The sequence below is a fragment of the Sus scrofa genome, chromosome 6 (genome assembly GCF_054392235.1).
Source record: "Sus scrofa isolate SSC_HxYL_T2T_F1_AM1 chromosome 6, Sscrofa_HxYL_maternal_Yorkshire_Landrace_v2.0, whole genome shotgun sequence".
NCBI lineage: Eukaryota > Metazoa > Chordata > Mammalia > Artiodactyla > Suidae > Sus > Sus scrofa.
In genome coordinates, this window is record NC_139388.1 from 68950419 (window position 1) to 68964921 (window position 14503).

Here is a 14503-nt window from a genome sequence, read left to right on the forward strand (position 1 = left end):
TAAAGCCAACACGGACGTGTAATTGAGAAAACGCTGCATTCTCACGGATTTTCAAGATGAAACAGATCTCAGGAGAGGCTAAAAGCCCTTGGACTCCTCCGCCAGCTGGGACTCCCGCCAGCTTCCCCATCCGTGATAGGGACACTCAGTCTGCTCGCCTTAACCTTGCCCTGCAAACCGCACGCTTCGTCGCCGCCACTCCAACTTCGGGTGGCAGCTCCTGCTGCCGTCTGTCGGGTGATCCCGGGGCCCCCGCCGCTGTTCTATCTCTCAAAGTCTATGTCTACCCGACGGGAGCGCGCCCCCAGCCAGGCACTCTGCGCAGGCGCACCGCGCCTGGACGCCAAGCTCCCCCCCGCTACCAGTGCGGCGGCTCCATTGGCTGACAGGCTTATGCATATACAAAATAGGTGACCAAGAGCCTAATTTGCATACCGCGAGAACCTATTTTGGGGTAGGCGGGGCCAGGGCGGAGCCGGGCTGCGCGCAGTCCCGAGGCGGGGCGGGGCGACGTCTGGGGGCCTGTCTGGGGCGGAGCCGGGTCGCGCGCAGGACTGCAGGCGGAGAGGGCTGGTGCGGAGCCGGGCTTGCGGCAGGGGTTCCGGGCGGTCGCCGCCATGAGCACGGTGGACCTTGCCCGCGTGGGAGCGTGTGTCCTGAAGCACGCAGTGACCGGGGAGGTGAGGCCGGACGGGCCCGGGGCGGTGGGTGCGCCTCGGCGCCTGGCAGGGGCATCGGAGGCCGGCGCCGGGGCGCGGGGCGGGGCCGGGGCCGGGGGAGTAGGCTGGGCTTGCTCGGTGCTGCTGCGGGCCCGGGGCGTGGGGCGGAGTGGGGCTGGGGGTGTGGACGTGCGCGGGGACCGAGGTCTGGCAGCGCCCCTTACCCGCCCCCGCGCAGGCCGTGGAGCTACGAAGCCTGTGGCAGGAGCAGGCGTGCGTGGTGGCCGGCCTTCGGCGCTTCGGCTGCATGGTGTGTCGCTGGATCGCCCGGGACCTCAGCAGCCTCAAGGGGCTCTTGGACCAGCACGGCGTGCGCCTGGTGGGCGTGGGGCCCGAGGCCCTGGGCCTGCAGGAGTTCCTGGACGGTGGCTACTTCGCGGGAGGTGCCTGCACTCCCTACCCTCCTGCCCCTGGAGCAACACCCCCTAAACTGCCCAACCGCCCTGAAACCCCCTCCTCAAACTCTGCTCGCATTCACTGCCTCCTCCTTGCCCAGCCCTGGCCCTTCTCACTCCAGAAGGGGCCTTGATATGCTCCTGTGTCCCCTCCCCTCCTCTGCATCCCCAGCTGTGGCCTCTACCCGCCTGCCCCAGCCATGCTGTTCCTTCCTCTGTGGAGGGACACTGGCTCAGCAGTAACTCTGGCCTCCAATCAGGACCAAAAATCTTGACCAAATCAGCTGCAAGCTCCCCACCTACCCAGACGCCAGATCCAAGGTCCCCAGATGCTTCTATCCCCTCCCCACCCTCTGGGACAAGGGCCCAGCTGGCGGCTGCCTCCCACCCCCACCCCACTGGCCTCTCCCCTGCACCCAGGATGTGCCCTTGCAGAGCCCTGGGACCAGTGGCACAATTCAGACAAGTCCTGCTCCTCCCTTTCTGTCACCTCTGGGCCTCTGCTCACCTCTAACAGTGGGGACACTCAGCCCTGCTCTGCCCCTCCTGGCCCTAGGTGGGCCAGCTGGGCACCAAGGGTGGACAGAGGGCAGGATGCAGGAGCATGAGCTGGGGTGGCCGGTGGGCCTAGGGCCCAGACTTGTGCCCTCTGCTTTCCAGATCTCTATCTGGATGAGAGCAAGCAGTTTTACAAGGAGCTGGGCTTCAAGCGGTGAGCTGGGGCATGGGGGTTCACTGTTTCTTTATTCCTCTTTTCCCTGCGCCCCCCCCCCCCCCCGCAACTGCTCCTCCTGCCAGCTCTGCCGGACTCTCCCTTGGGTGCTGGGTATCTGTTATCAGCTGAAAATTAGGCTTCTCACCGAGGGCCCCCCCGCGCCCAGCTGGCTGAACAGGGGGCTTGGGTCTAGTGCCCCAGTCAGGGTCCCTTCCAATCACCCCCGTGCCTGGGCCACGGGCTGGCTGTTTCGTCTGATTGGCAGCACCAGCTGAGCCAGCTCCCCAGGCTTACCCAGTCTGCCCTCCCACACCCTCTGTGGGGCCCCAGGCCACAGGCTGGGTGCCCCATGGCTCTGGCAGCTGCTCCTGGCTGGGCGGTTGCTGGTCTTTCTGCCCTGTGTCCCGAGCCTCTGCTAAGAAGGGGTGGGGCCTGCTTGTAGGGACTGGACTGTGCATCTTGTGGCGACTGGGGGGCAGGTGCTGGGGGAGGGGCAGGCACGCGGTGTGGGGCAAAGGTGCTGGGGCTGCGCTGGGGGGGGGCGGTGGGCAGGTGCTGGGGCTGTCTTTGGTGAAAAGTCAGAGCCTGAACAAGCCCACTGTGTCTTGGCAGGTACAGCAGTTTGAGCATCCTGCCGGCCGCCCTGGGGAAGCCCGTTCGTGATGTGGCCGCCAAGGTTTGTGCCGGCCAAGGTCATGTGGGATTCGGCTGCAGGGGCCTCTGCCTGGGGCTGACCTGGGCCTGCTCCCCTCCCTCCAGGCCAAGGCTGCGGGCATCCAGGGGAATCTGTCTGGGGATCTGCTGCAGAGTGGAGGGCTGCTGGTGGTGGCCAAAGGTGGGCCAGGGGAGGGGCATCAGGGGCCAACACTGGTCCTGGGCTGGGGAGCGGGAAGGGGGCCAGTACTCAGTGGGAAGGTCTTGCTGAACTTGACCCTGCCCTGACCCTCCCTCCCTCCCTCCCTCCGGCTTATCGATCTTGCCACAGTCCCCCGTGTGACGTGGCCCAGCTTTGAGTCTCGTCTTAGCTGGGTGGTGTGGCCAGAACAGCTCCCTCTTCTCGGTACTCAGGTGGGTGGTGGCCATACAGGGACACCCTGACCACCCATTGCTGCAGGTGGTGACAAAGTGCTGCTGCACTTTGTGCAGAAGTCTCCGGGCGACTACGCCCCCCAGGAGAGCATCTTGCAGGCTCTATGCATCTCTGCAGAGGCGGCCTGCACCCACCAGCCACCCCAGGTGAGCCCGGCCTAGGGCAGGCTGCTTGCTAAGACCCCACCCCATCCCCCACAACCCCCGACTCCCCTGGGTTGAATGTTTGATGTGGTCAGATGCTAAGCTGGACTTTGTGGGCTCTAGATGATTCTGGGCTCACGGCAGTGGCAGGCCAGGGCAGGGTAGCCAGACGAGCAGGCACAGCAGGGCCCTCTGCAGAGGCCTGTGGGCTACTCTGGCTGCAGGCGGAGGGGCCGCTCATCCTCTCAGCCTTGGGGGGGGTGACTGTAAGCCATGTTAGCATGGTCTTGGTGGCCGGCCTCCTGTGCCCTAAATGGAGGGGACTGTCTCTCTCCTCTGCTTGGGCCACACACCCTGGAGGGTGGGGTCAGCTGCTCCTGGCTTTGGGACATGTGGCCGGCCTGACGGGGCCCCTGTCCCCGCAGTGTGATGAGGAGGCGTGCTCTAGGTGAAGACCCCAGGCCCCCATGACTCCCGCCCTGGACACACTGCAAGTTGGGTGTGAAGAAACTCCGGAATCTCTGGGCTGGGCTGAACTCCGCCTGGTCTACAGGCAGCATCGAGCATTAAAGGGTGGTTCCTGGGCAGCGTTTCTTCATTGCCTCCGACTCTTGGCTTCGCCCGGGCCAGCGGGGCGGTCATGCACGAGGCGTCGCGTTCCTCACCAAGGAAAGTTGCTTTCCCTGGCGGGTTGGGGGTGCCCAGAGAGCAGGGGACAGGGGTGGGGTCGGGCTCCGGCTGGTAGTGAGGAATCGCCCCAGGCCCTGGGAGGAGGAGCCTGGCCCCTGAGGGTTTGGGTCGCAGCTCATGGTTTCCAAGGAGATGTTTTCCATCCTGCCTGCCCGTCTGGTGGACCATCAGGGACTTTTAGGGAAAGGACCCTCACTCTCTGGAGAATCGTCATTTGCACCCTGGGGGTGGCCAGCCTAGGGGGCTTCTGGCCCAGCTGACATGTCCAGCTCCCCCTATTCGACCAGCATAAGGGGGTGACAAGCACCCAACACCTACCAGGTCTAGAGCAGGACTCCGGTCCACCCCCCCTCCTCTGATTAGGTCCAGATGACACACGGCACCTCCCCTGTGCTCCTGCTCCAGGCCTGGATATGCCCACAGTGGCCTTCCAGCTGGCCTCCCTGGTCCCCCATCCTCTCTGTGGTCGTTTAAAAACAAAGGGCAGGAAGTTCCCATTGTGACTCAGAGGTAATGAGCCCACCTGGTATCCATGAGGATGCAGGTTCGATCCCTGGCCTCCCTCTGTGGGTCGGGGATCTGGCGTTGCCGTGGCTCGATTCTCCCCCTAGCCTGGGAACCTCCGTATGCCCCCAGTGTGGCCCTAAAGAGCAAAAAAAACAAAACCAAACTCAGGCAGGTGACAAGGTTTAACCCCTCACTGGCTTCCAGTTACACAAAGCCCCAGATCCAGAGTGGGCTGCACCTGGGGGCCCCCTGCCCCATCCTGGACCTCAGCGCCTTCCTGAGTCAGTAGCCTCTCCCCGTGTCTGACCCGTGGCCCCCTGAGGGCGGACCTTCGGGGGCTTCCTGGTCTTTGCTGTGCCCCCAGCACCAAGCCCCCGGGGAGGTTGTTGGGGTGCCCCCTCCTCCCCTGAGCGCCCTGCAGTTCCCCATTTGGCCACCAGCGGTCAGCGGCAGAACCGGGCACTTTCTCACGCACTGTGACCCCACTGCCCTCGGGGCCCCTGCTACGCAAACACGGCAGCGCGCTTCTCGAAAGCGTTTACTTAGATCGGAAGCTGGTGGACAACTGAGGAGCGCTTTGGAGAGCGGGCGGGAAGACCGATAGCTGCGTCTACAGGGCTGGGTGGTCGGCGTACACCATCGTGGGCGGGCGAGCGGGCGCCGAGGGGGCCGGGCCGGGCCTCCCGCGCCGAGGGGGCCGGGCCGGGCCTCCCGCACCCGCACGTGCCCGGGGCGGCGGCCGCGCTCCAGGCAGGGCGCGGCGCAGGTGGCCAGACGGGCGCGGGGCGCACGCCCGGTTCCCGCCGGCTGTACGGTCTCAGCGCGGACGGGGCGCCTCGGGGCGGCGGGTGGGCGTGGGCCGCGCAGCGCGGCTCGGCCTTGGCTACCAGACGCGGCATCGCACCTTCGGGTGCATGGGGGTGCCCCGCGCGCAGTGGAACGCGTCCGCGAAGGCCGCCAGGTTCTGCAGCGAGCCCAGCACCCTGCGGGGGGACGGAGGAGCCTGAGACGGTGCCAGGCGCGCGGCGCGGGGCGCGGGGGCGCGGGGGCCACTTGCCTGTACTTCAGGGGACTGTGGACGTCAGTCTTGATGGACTGCACGGCGAACTCGGGCCGATAGGAGCCGCACCACACCTGCGGGGGCACGAGGGGCGAGGCCGCGGGGCTGGGGGCGGGGCTGGGCGGGGTAAGGGGGGACCCGCGGGGACCCCGGAGGGGGCGGAGGCGGGCCTGGGGAGGCGGGGCGCCCCTGGACGCCGCAAGAATGGAGTGCGGTTTCCTTCCTCTCTGGGCACAGGGGTCCCGCCAGGCCCCGGTTCCTCCACGGCCACGTCAGGCTCCTCCCCAGCTCCAATGGCCCTGCCATCCTTTGCCTCTGGGAAGCCTTCCTGGCCCGTTAATTCTGGTTCTGCCAGACTTGCCCGCCCGTGGCGTCCCGGGAGGCACCCCACAGTGGGGGCTCTCCAAGGATATGGACGGGCGGCGGATTTCCAGCTGGTGCGGGGGCGCGGGGGGCCGTGACTCCCACCTGTGCGTAGTTGACGAAGAACAGCTGCTCGTGGGTCAGCTCCAGGCCTGGCAGCTGCCGGTCCTTGCCGCCCTCTGACAGCCACTTTAGATATGCCTGTAGGCACCAAACAGGGTGCTGTCCCGGCCGGCCCGGCCCCCCATCCCCACCCCGGGGCAGCACCAGCCTGGCCAGGACTCCAGAGTCCTCTGGCCAGGGCAGAATGGAGGTCTGGCTCCCTGGCCTCCCCCGTGGGCAGTCCCACTTCTGCAGTGAGGGGCCCTCTGAGCACACCCAGCGGTGGGTGCCCACCGTGGCAATTACTCAGTGGCCATCCACACACCTTTGGGGGGGCTCACTGCCAGGCAGCCCCCACAGGGTGCCCCCCGGCCCCGCCAGAATGAGCTCCTGACGCCCAGGGTCTGAGGCTGCCAGTGCCCGGGAGTTGCTGAGGCTGGAAAGCGTGCGGTGACTGTCACTGTCTTACTTGGGACTGGACAGTGGCCTCCCCAGGGTGTGGAGGTCTCCGCTAAGGGTGGGGTAGCACGTAGGCAGATGGCCATGGTGCCCGCCCACCTGCGGCCGGCAGGCCCCTCCGGGCACTGCTGCCCCTGCAGTCGGATGGAGAAGGGACCTTGGCCAGGCCTTGCTTGGGCGGCAGTGTGGCAGGGTAGTCCCTGCCATGCCGAGGGTCCTGTCCCTGGGCTGGATGCTCCCCTTCCCCACCTCGAGGGGCCCTACTCGGACCCACCTTGTACGCCTGCCGCACCCCTCCATTGTCGGCGATGTTTTCACCCAGCGTGCTGAACCCATTCACCTGCGCAGGAGACAGGATGGTGGCTGCCCGGCTCCCTCCCCTCCCGCTCCCAGGCCGGCGGTGGGCAGTGGCCGCTCACGTTTTGGTCGTCTGCCAGGTCCCAGGAGTAGTTCCCGTACTGGTGGACCATGCACTCCGACTGCTCCTGGAAGTGCTGTGCCGAGAAGTTACTCCACCAATCCAGCATGTTGCCGTCCTTGTCGAAGTTGCGGCCTGGGGGGCAGGGGAAGAGGGGGGCTGCCCACCGGGCCTCCAGCACGTCCTCCCAGGGGGCAGGGGCAGAGGGGGCTGCCCACCGGGCCTCCAGCACGTCCTCCCAGGGGGCAGGGGCAGAGGGGGCTGCCCACCGGGCCTCCAGCACGTCCTCCCAGGGGGCGCGGGGTCTGGAGCTCACGTCTGTGAGCAGAGTGGGCCCCCGAAGGGCTGCTTGGGCTCTGGGAGGCCGAAGGCTCAGTGGTGCCTGTGCCGCTCCCAAGGTTAGGGCCTGGGGTCTCCGGTCCTGGCACCCCAGGGGCACTGTGGACTAATGACCCTTGCTGTGATGTCAGGGGAGTGCGTGGACCCTGGGGACACAGGGCCGCCCTCACAAGGTCAGGACGGTCCAGCCCTGTGGGAAAGCCAGCCTCCCTGGGTGCCAGCAATTGGGGTGTGTTTGTGATCCGAGGTGCCGCTCTGACCCCCAGGGGGCCCCCTACCATTGTCATCAAAGCCGTGGGTGATCTCATGCCCAATCACCATCCCGATGCCCCCGAAGTTCAAGGCCTGGGGCTGCTCCTTGCTGAAGAAAGGGGGCTGGAGGATCCCGGCCGGGAACACTGCCGCGGGGGAGGGGAGACGGAATGAGCCGTGAGCGGGCGCGCCTGTGTGCCAGCCAGGGCAGCCACCCCAGGGGTCCTGTCGTTTGACACCCCAGCTGCGGAGGTATGACCCCCACCCCCATTTTACAGAGGAGAAAACTAAGGCTCAGAAGCCCAGAGGGCTGGGCGCGTGGTGGTGCGTCCGGGACTCAGTTCTCTCTGCTGTTCTGTGCTGCTCAGGTTCTCTGGTGCTGAGGGATGGAGGGACAGGGTGGGGGGAGGGCGTGAACGCACCGATCTGGTTTCGGTTTGGAGAGTAGAACGCGTTCACCACGGCGGCCCCGATGATCCAGCTGTGATAGACAAGTGGGTCATTTGGAGCCCAGGCCCCCCTACCCCTCTGACCAGAGCCCACCGCGAGGGTGCATGCACAGCAGCCCCCCATGGGGCCAGCGCTGCCCACCCAAAGATTGGGCTTCTCCCTGGGGTCCCACAAGCAGAGGGCCAGCGTGGGGTGGGGGTGGGGCTCTGATCAGACCCACCACCCTCTCCTGCCTGCCCGGCGCCCAGCCCACTGGTGCCCACGGGCCGTCCCCACTCACAGGTTCTGGTCCACCTTCTCCCGAAGTTTCTTGAGGCTCCGCTGGGCGCCAGCCTTGAGGTTCTGCAGACCGTTCTCAAAGTACAGATCCTCTGAGAAGTTCAGCTACAGGAGAGGGGCGGGTCACTTCTGACGGGCGTGCGGAGTCCCCCAGGGGCCCGGGCCGGGGGAGGTCGAGGGCGGCTGGGGACTGGCCTTGGGACTTGCCAGGCAGTCCTGCACGTGGCCAACAGGCTCTGCGTGCAGCGGGACTCAGGGACCAAGCCTGGCTCTGTGCACGTATGCGACTGGGGAGGTCCAAGCCCCTCCCGTCCTCAGTTGCCCGTCTGTGTCGGGGTAGTGCCAGTGCCCAGCATGTGGCCAGACGGCTGAGTTATGGGCAGAACTCCACACCCTAGGCAGGTGAGGGCCCAAGGTCCATGGGGCCGATTCAGGGCAGATTGGGTGGGTGGGGGACAGGGGGCCTGGGGGGACCCGGGGGGGGCACGTACGCTGGAATACTCCTCGTCCAGGTGCTTGTCCTTCTCCTCTAGGATGTAGTCAGGGTAGCCAATCTGCTCCCGGATGCTCATGGCCTGGGGAGGAGAGGGCCGGTCTGTGCCCACCACACCGTGGGCATCCTGGCTCTGCCCCCTGCCATGTGGGTAGGGGGCTGAAGGGCTGTAGGGAGGTTAGGGGGCAGAACGTGGAAGGGGTCGGCTGAAGACCGACCTTGGTACCCACCACCAGCTCAGGGCCTGGGGTGGGGCTCCTGCTCCTGTGCCCCCCCCCAATTGCCAGGGCCTCCCAGGCCTGGCTTCCCGTCTCCCCTCTGCCCACAGCCCCTTCCTGGTGATGATCACCCCTCAGGCGCTGCCCTCTCTTGGTGGGAGGCCTGGCCGAGGTCTCCTGCCCACCTTCTCCCGAGCCTTCTTCCTGGATGACTCATCCATCCAGCTCAGCTCGTCCAGCGTCTCCACGAACACCGCCCGCACTTTGCCGATGAGCTCTCTGACCTGTGGGCAGCGCACGGCCCTGGTGCTGGACGTCCAGCGCTGGGGTCTCTGCGGGGGGCTGGCCCAAAGCCCCGTGCGGGCCACTCTGGATGTGGTGGGGCTGGGAGGCAGGAAAGGCCCCCAGGACAGGGCCCCCTTGGCGGTGTGTTGTCCTGGGTGAGTCCTGCCAGCCCTGGACTCACACCAGGTGGCCTTCGGGGCTGGGGATGGGGGCAGGCTGGGCTTCCCCGCATCAACCCCCCCCACAAGTGGGGCACCGGGTGAGCACGTGTGCCACTGAGGTGCCACTGAGCGCACAGGAGCTGCTGGGGCTGAGTCACCATGTGAGCGTGGAGGTGCAGGGCTGGGGTCCCCGTGGGGCGGGTCGCTGAGCACCCACCGCGCTCTTGCTGTCCCCAGGGAAGGCCTCCGTGACGTAGAGCGAGCCCACGGCGCTTTCCATGTTGCTGTTGACGTAGCTGACACACTCCCGCCAGCGCACCTCCTCCACTGTCGTGCCGTACAGCGCCTGGCGGGCCCCGCTCGGTCATCCTCCACGGCGCCTACCGACCTCCTCCCTGTCCTCGGACCCCGGTGCCCACGGCGGGTGGGGGACACGGGTGAACGCAGATACTTCCTTTGTGTTTTCCTAGGGGCTCTGCACTCATTTGCATGTTTAACTCTGTGCACTTACCATGGGACTGCAGGGATGGGTTGCCTAGCATGCGACTAAAATTGGTGAGTGAGTTAAAAGCAAGTCTGTTGCGTTAAAACAAATGAAGGAAGGAAGAGCATAGGAGGCCTTGTCTGACAGAAAGGTTGGAGGCCTGTGAAGGCCTGGCGCTTGGGACTGCCTGCTCTAAGCTGTGGGCAGGAAGCCCTTACAGAGCCCTGGAGAGGGCCCCTTCTGGTTCTCGGAGCCCCGGGCATCCTCTGGCCCAGGGTTTGTTCATGCCTTTCCAAATGCCTCAGAGCTTACAGAGTAACAGAAGGGAAAAAGAATCTTCTAGATGTGGCCTCGAGGAGGCAGTGGTCACGGGGCGATGGCCCGAGGAGGGGTTGGGGACCCTCCTGTTACTGTCCTGGAGGAGAGGGTGTGAGTGTGTGAAGGTGTGTGTGTGTGGGGGGGTGAGTATGCGTGCGCGTGCATGCGTGTGCATGCGCATGGCCCCTGTCAAGGCTGCAGGAGGAACTCTGCCCCGAGCACACAGCAGGCGCTCAGTTGGGGTCTGCCGAGTCACTGCTGCACACCGGAGGTGGCGCTAGCAGGGCGAGGGGCCGCTGAGGCCTGCTATGTCAGCGCAGACAGACCCTTGAACGACGGCCCGGGAGTGGGAGGACAGGGGAGCAGCTGGGACGGCAGGGATCCCGGCCCCGAGTGCCTCCTTGTCCCCGTCCCTGCCACCTGGCCTGGCTGTCTGACCAGACGCTGCTCTCATGGGCTCTAGCCGCCCCCTGCCCCAAAGCACAGGCTGGTGGCATTGACCTTGGAGGCCTCATCCAGCACAGCCTTGAGCCGTCAGCTGTCTGGGCCCTGGCTTTCCCGTCTCCAAAGTGACAGAGAGAATGCCTGCCCACCTGCCCCCAGGGACACTGGGCACAAGAGGGAAACGTGTCCAGCGTTAGGTTTCTGGCCGCAAATCTCAGCCAACCTGGAGCTCTGCCCAGCATCTGGAAACACCTTCCTGGGCTTTCCCGCCCCCTTGGAAGTCATATGACTCTCTCCTCTGTGCTCTGGGACTTGCTTCCCTTCCCTATGCTCGGCTCGTAATTTTTTCAGCCCCGCGTGGCAAAGCAGGAGGCCTGACTCGCCCCAGCCTGCTCTGCCCTGCCTCTGGGGACTCCGGGTCCTCGTCCCTCAACCACACAACTGCCTGGTGTCAGCACCTCCACCTGCTGCTGGTCCAGCCCCTAGCCCCCACCTGGGTGGTGGCACCTGCTTCTGCTCTGCCTGTGTCCCCCCAGCAACAAGAATGACCACATGAGCAGGACATCAGACTGTGGTTCCCACTCTCTCTCTCTCTCTTTTTTTTTTTTGGTTTTTTATCCTTTTAGGGCTGCACCTGCAGCATATGGAGGTTCCCAGGCTAGGGGTCTAATTGGAGCTATAGCTGCCGGCCTACGCCACAGCCACAGCAACGCCAGATCCGAGCCACGTCTGCCACCTACACCACAGCTCACGGCAACGCTGGAGCCTTAACCCACTGAGCGAGGCCAGGGATTGAACTTGCAACCTCATGGTTCCTAGTCGGATTCGTTTCTGCTGCACCATGACAGGAACTCCCCCCTACTCTTTTTTTTTTTTATGCACCTGCTGCATATGGAGTTCCCAGGCCAGGGACTGAACCCCACTCTGCTGTGACCTATGCCAGAGCTGTAGCAGTGCCGGATCCTTAACCCACTGTGCTGTGCCAGGGATGGAACCCACAGCTGCACAGTGACCCAAGCCACTGCAGTGGGATTCTTAACCCTCTACTCCATGGCAGCTTCCCACTCTGAACACCCCAGTGGACCAGGTGCCGTCTGGCCCTCGACTGCCGGCCCTGCCTCCCGCCCTGACCCATCCCATCCTTTCCTCTGCGTGGCCCCGGGGGCCTGGTGGTCTCTGCTCCCTGGGAACCCGCTCGCTGTCCTTTCACATCTGGGCCATTCTTGCCTTAAGGTCTCACGGTCACTTTCACTGAGAGGCTCCCCCTGCCTCCTCCCCACCCCTTGCCTCTGACTCACTGGTTTGGAAAGAGCAGATCTTGGGTTTGTCGACGGCCTATGGCCAAGAGGGTTGGTGCCTCGTCTGCCTCGATTGTGCTCTGGGCCCCGAGGGGACCTCCGAGCTCGGCCCACAGCGGGTGCTCGGCAGCATCAGTGAACGAGTGCCCAGTCAGGCTGTGTGGGGGTGTTGCTCACCTTGCGGTAGCTGGCACGGGCGTCCTTGAATCTCTGGCTCAGGCTGCTGATACGGTCCAGCACCAGGCGCCAGACCAGGTAATTCTGCATGGTCCTGAGCAGGGGCAGAGGGCAGAGGGCAGCGCTGGGACAGGTGTATTGGATCTGCCCCGCAGAGGATGTGTCTTGTGGGCCCTTGGACAGCAGGTTCTACCCGAGCAGGGAGTGCAGGGTGGCGGAGAAAAGCTTTAAGACAGTCCCCCAGCTCCATCCTGCCTGCCCCTGGGTGCCTCAGGGAGGGGCTCACCTCTCTAGGGCCAGTTTCCCCGGGTCACTCTTGTTTGCCCCCATCATGCCCCCCGGTGCCCCAGAGTACCGCTCTGCGAGGCCCTGTCCTGAGAGGAGGGGCCGTTGGCGGTGGGGAGAGAGCAGGGAGGGTGCCGGGGCCTCACCTGGGGGAGTAGACGTCAATGATGTCCTCCAGGTGCTGGAGGTAGGGGATGCCGTACACCACTACCTGCTCATCTGGCAGCAGCGTGGTGTTGACGGAGGACAGCACGGCTTGTATGAAGAGAGTCCAGTTAAATCCCTGGGGAAGAGGGATGAGGGGGCGGGGAGAGGGGAAGGGAGGGGCCGACACAGTTCATGGGCTACTAAGACCCAGCCCCCACCAAAGAACATGCAAGAACCAGGAGAGAAGGCGCAGGGAGAATCAGGAGAAAGGCAGGTGACGTCACTACAGGGCCTACAACGTGTGAGCAGAGATGACGCTGATGGATTTGACAACCCAAGTCTAGCGGAAGAGTCCCTGGAAAACCATGCATTAGCGCAAATGAAGGAAGACATAGAAAATATAAATGGTTTGATGTGTAATAAACTGGGGAGTGAATTTAAAATATTCCCACATAGAAATTTCCAGACTCATCCGGCTTTTCCAGTGGACGCTATCTGACATTTAAGGACTACACACTGCCAGGAGCACTCCAACTTCCCAGAGAAAGGAAAAAGAGAAAACTCTTGCAATTTATCTCTGAGGCCAAGAACAACCTTAATACTGAAATGAAGATATTGATAGAAAATAGGCCAGTCTCATTTACGATAATTGATACAAAAATTCTAAGCAAAATATTAGTAATTGGAATTCATCCATACCCATATAAAATGGATAATGCAACTGCCAAATAGGTTTACTCAAGGAATACAGTGTGGTCTAACATTTGAAAATCAATATAATTCACTATGATGACTGAATGAAGACAGAAAATCACATGGTAATTTCCATAGATGCCGAAAAGGCATCGAAAGCTGTCTATTCGTGATACTCTTAGTAAATTAGAAAAAGTCCCATAATTTAATAAAGGGGTCTAAACAGCAACAGCAGTGACAACAAACAAAAACCACTCTACAGCAAACGAAATTAAGCAATGAGATGTTGCAAGCTTTTCTTCTGAGATCAGGACATACCTACTGTCAGGACTTGCAGCATTACGCTGAAAGTCCTAGCCAATTCAAAAAGACAAGAAAAAATAAAACCAGTAAGGACTGAAAGGGAAGCAATAAATCACGTTTTTCACAAAGGACATGAGGATGTATATAAAACATGAAAGGATAAACTATTGGAACTACTAATGCATTGAGTAAATTTGCTGAATGCAAGTATTTCTATATACTAGCAACAAAACATAAGATCAATTACAAAATGATACCATTTACAATGCTATTCAAACATCAGGAGTGCCCCTGGTGGTTCAGTGGTAACAAACCCGCCTAGCATCCATGAGGATGTGGGTTTGATCCCTGGCCTCACTCAGTGGGTTAAGGATCTGGTGTTGCCATGAGCTGTGGTGTAGGTTGCAGACACAGCTCGGATCTGATGTTGCTGTGGCTGTGGTGTAGGCCGGTGGCTACAGCTCTGATTGGACCCCCTAGCCTGGGAACCTTCATATGCCACAGGTGCAGCCCTGAAAAGCACGCGCGCGCACACACACACACACACACACACACACACGAAATCACGACCACCACCAACAAAAAAAACCACTTAGGAACAAATCCAATGCAAATCTAATGAAAGATGTATCAAGCCTTGAAATAGAAACTATAAAACGTGTTGAGAGAAATGAAAGAAACATAAACACACGGAAGTAAATACGTGGGAGGTCACAGATCCGCAGATGCAACCTCATAAAGACGCTGATTTTCCCCAAACGGAAACCTAGACTTGGAGCAAATCCCTATCAAAATTGCAGCAGGAGGAGTTCCTATCAAGGCACAGCAGCAACGAATCCGACTAGGAACCATGAGGTTTCAGGTTCGATCCCTGGCCTCGCTCAGTGGGTTAAGGATCTGGTGTTACCGTGAACTGTGGTGTAGGCCAGTGGCTACACTTCCTATTCAACCTCTAGCCTGGGAATCTCCATATGCCGCAGGTGCAGCCCTCAAAAGACAAAAAAAAAAAAAAAAAAAAAATCACAGCAGGATTTTTTGTGGAATAAAAAATCCACAAAAACCCCAGGTTAGCAGACTCTGGGTCTTGTGAGAAAATGCAAAAGATCGGGAGCAATGGATTTGATCTTGAAGAACAGGTCGGTTGACATCGAAGCTCATCACAGAGCTGTGGCCATGCAGGCAGGAGGTGCTGGTGTGGGAACACACAGACCAATGG

At 62.1% G+C, this 14503-nt stretch overlaps 2 protein-coding genes across 16 annotated transcripts in view; one reads left to right on the forward strand and one right to left on the reverse strand.

Annotated features, from left to right (window-relative positions):
* Nucleotides 1-550: 550 nt before the first annotated feature.
* Nucleotides 551-3649, forward strand: PRXL2B (peroxiredoxin like 2B). 6 transcript variants are annotated; one of them, XM_005664949.4, is made up of 7 exons: nt 551-680; nt 898-1102; nt 1775-1826; nt 2442-2505; nt 2589-2664; nt 2976-3065; nt 3488-3649. In XM_005664949.4, exons 1-7 carry the CDS (start codon nt 618-620, stop codon nt 3490-3492), a joined length of 555 nt encoding a protein of 184 aa, XP_005665006.2. In that variant the 5' UTR covers nt 551-617; the 3' UTR covers nt 3493-3649. The 6 variants fall into 6 exon arrangements, with proteins under 6 accessions (XP_005665006.2, XP_084814122.1, XP_084814120.1 ...); NM_001113441.1 differs by having other exon boundaries at nt 618-680; nt 2944-3065; nt 3488-3514; XM_084957996.1 differs by having other exon boundaries at nt 2442-2664.
* Nucleotides 3650-4780: 1131 nt separating this feature from the next.
* MMEL1 (membrane metalloendopeptidase like 1) overlaps nt 4781-14503 on the reverse strand; it is a 36311-nt gene continuing 26588 nt past the window's right edge. For all 10 annotated transcript variants that reach the window (XM_084962620.1, XM_084962619.1, XM_084962624.1 and 7 more), the window contains 13 exons: nt 12291-12427; nt 11860-11953; nt 9356-9484; nt 8878-8976; nt 8473-8556; nt 7983-8086; nt 7675-7733; nt 7279-7398; nt 6663-6796; nt 6518-6583; nt 5788-5883; nt 5317-5393; nt 4781-5242 (listed from right to left, as the gene is read on the reverse strand). In XM_084962620.1, coding sequence (XP_084818746.1) covers nt 5143-5242; nt 5317-5393; nt 5788-5883; nt 6518-6583; nt 6663-6796; nt 7279-7398; nt 7675-7733; nt 7983-8086; nt 8473-8556; nt 8878-8976; nt 9356-9484; nt 11860-11953; nt 12291-12427 — 1299 coding nt within the window. In that variant the 3' untranslated portion in view covers nt 4781-5142. The remainder of the gene's footprint in view (nt 5243-5316; nt 5394-5787; nt 5884-6517; nt 6584-6662; nt 6797-7278; nt 7399-7674; nt 7734-7982; nt 8087-8472; nt 8557-8877; nt 8977-9355; nt 9485-11859; nt 11954-12290; nt 12428-14503) is intronic.

Excerpts from the sequence above, each read along its gene's own strand:
- PRXL2B (XM_084957996.1), top strand. The coding sequence starts at position 618 with ATGAGCACGGTGGACCTTGCCCGCGTGGGAGCGTGTGTCCTGAAGCAC. Across the intron at positions 1,103-1,774 it reads CGGTGGCTACTTCGCGGGAG|ATCTCTATCTGGATGAGAGC; the intron begins GTGCCTGCACTC and ends TCTGCTTTCCAG. Across the intron at positions 2,665-2,975 it reads GCTGCTGGTGGTGGCCAAAG|AAGTCTCCGGGCGACTACGC; the intron begins GTGGGCCAGGGG and ends CACTTTGTGCAG.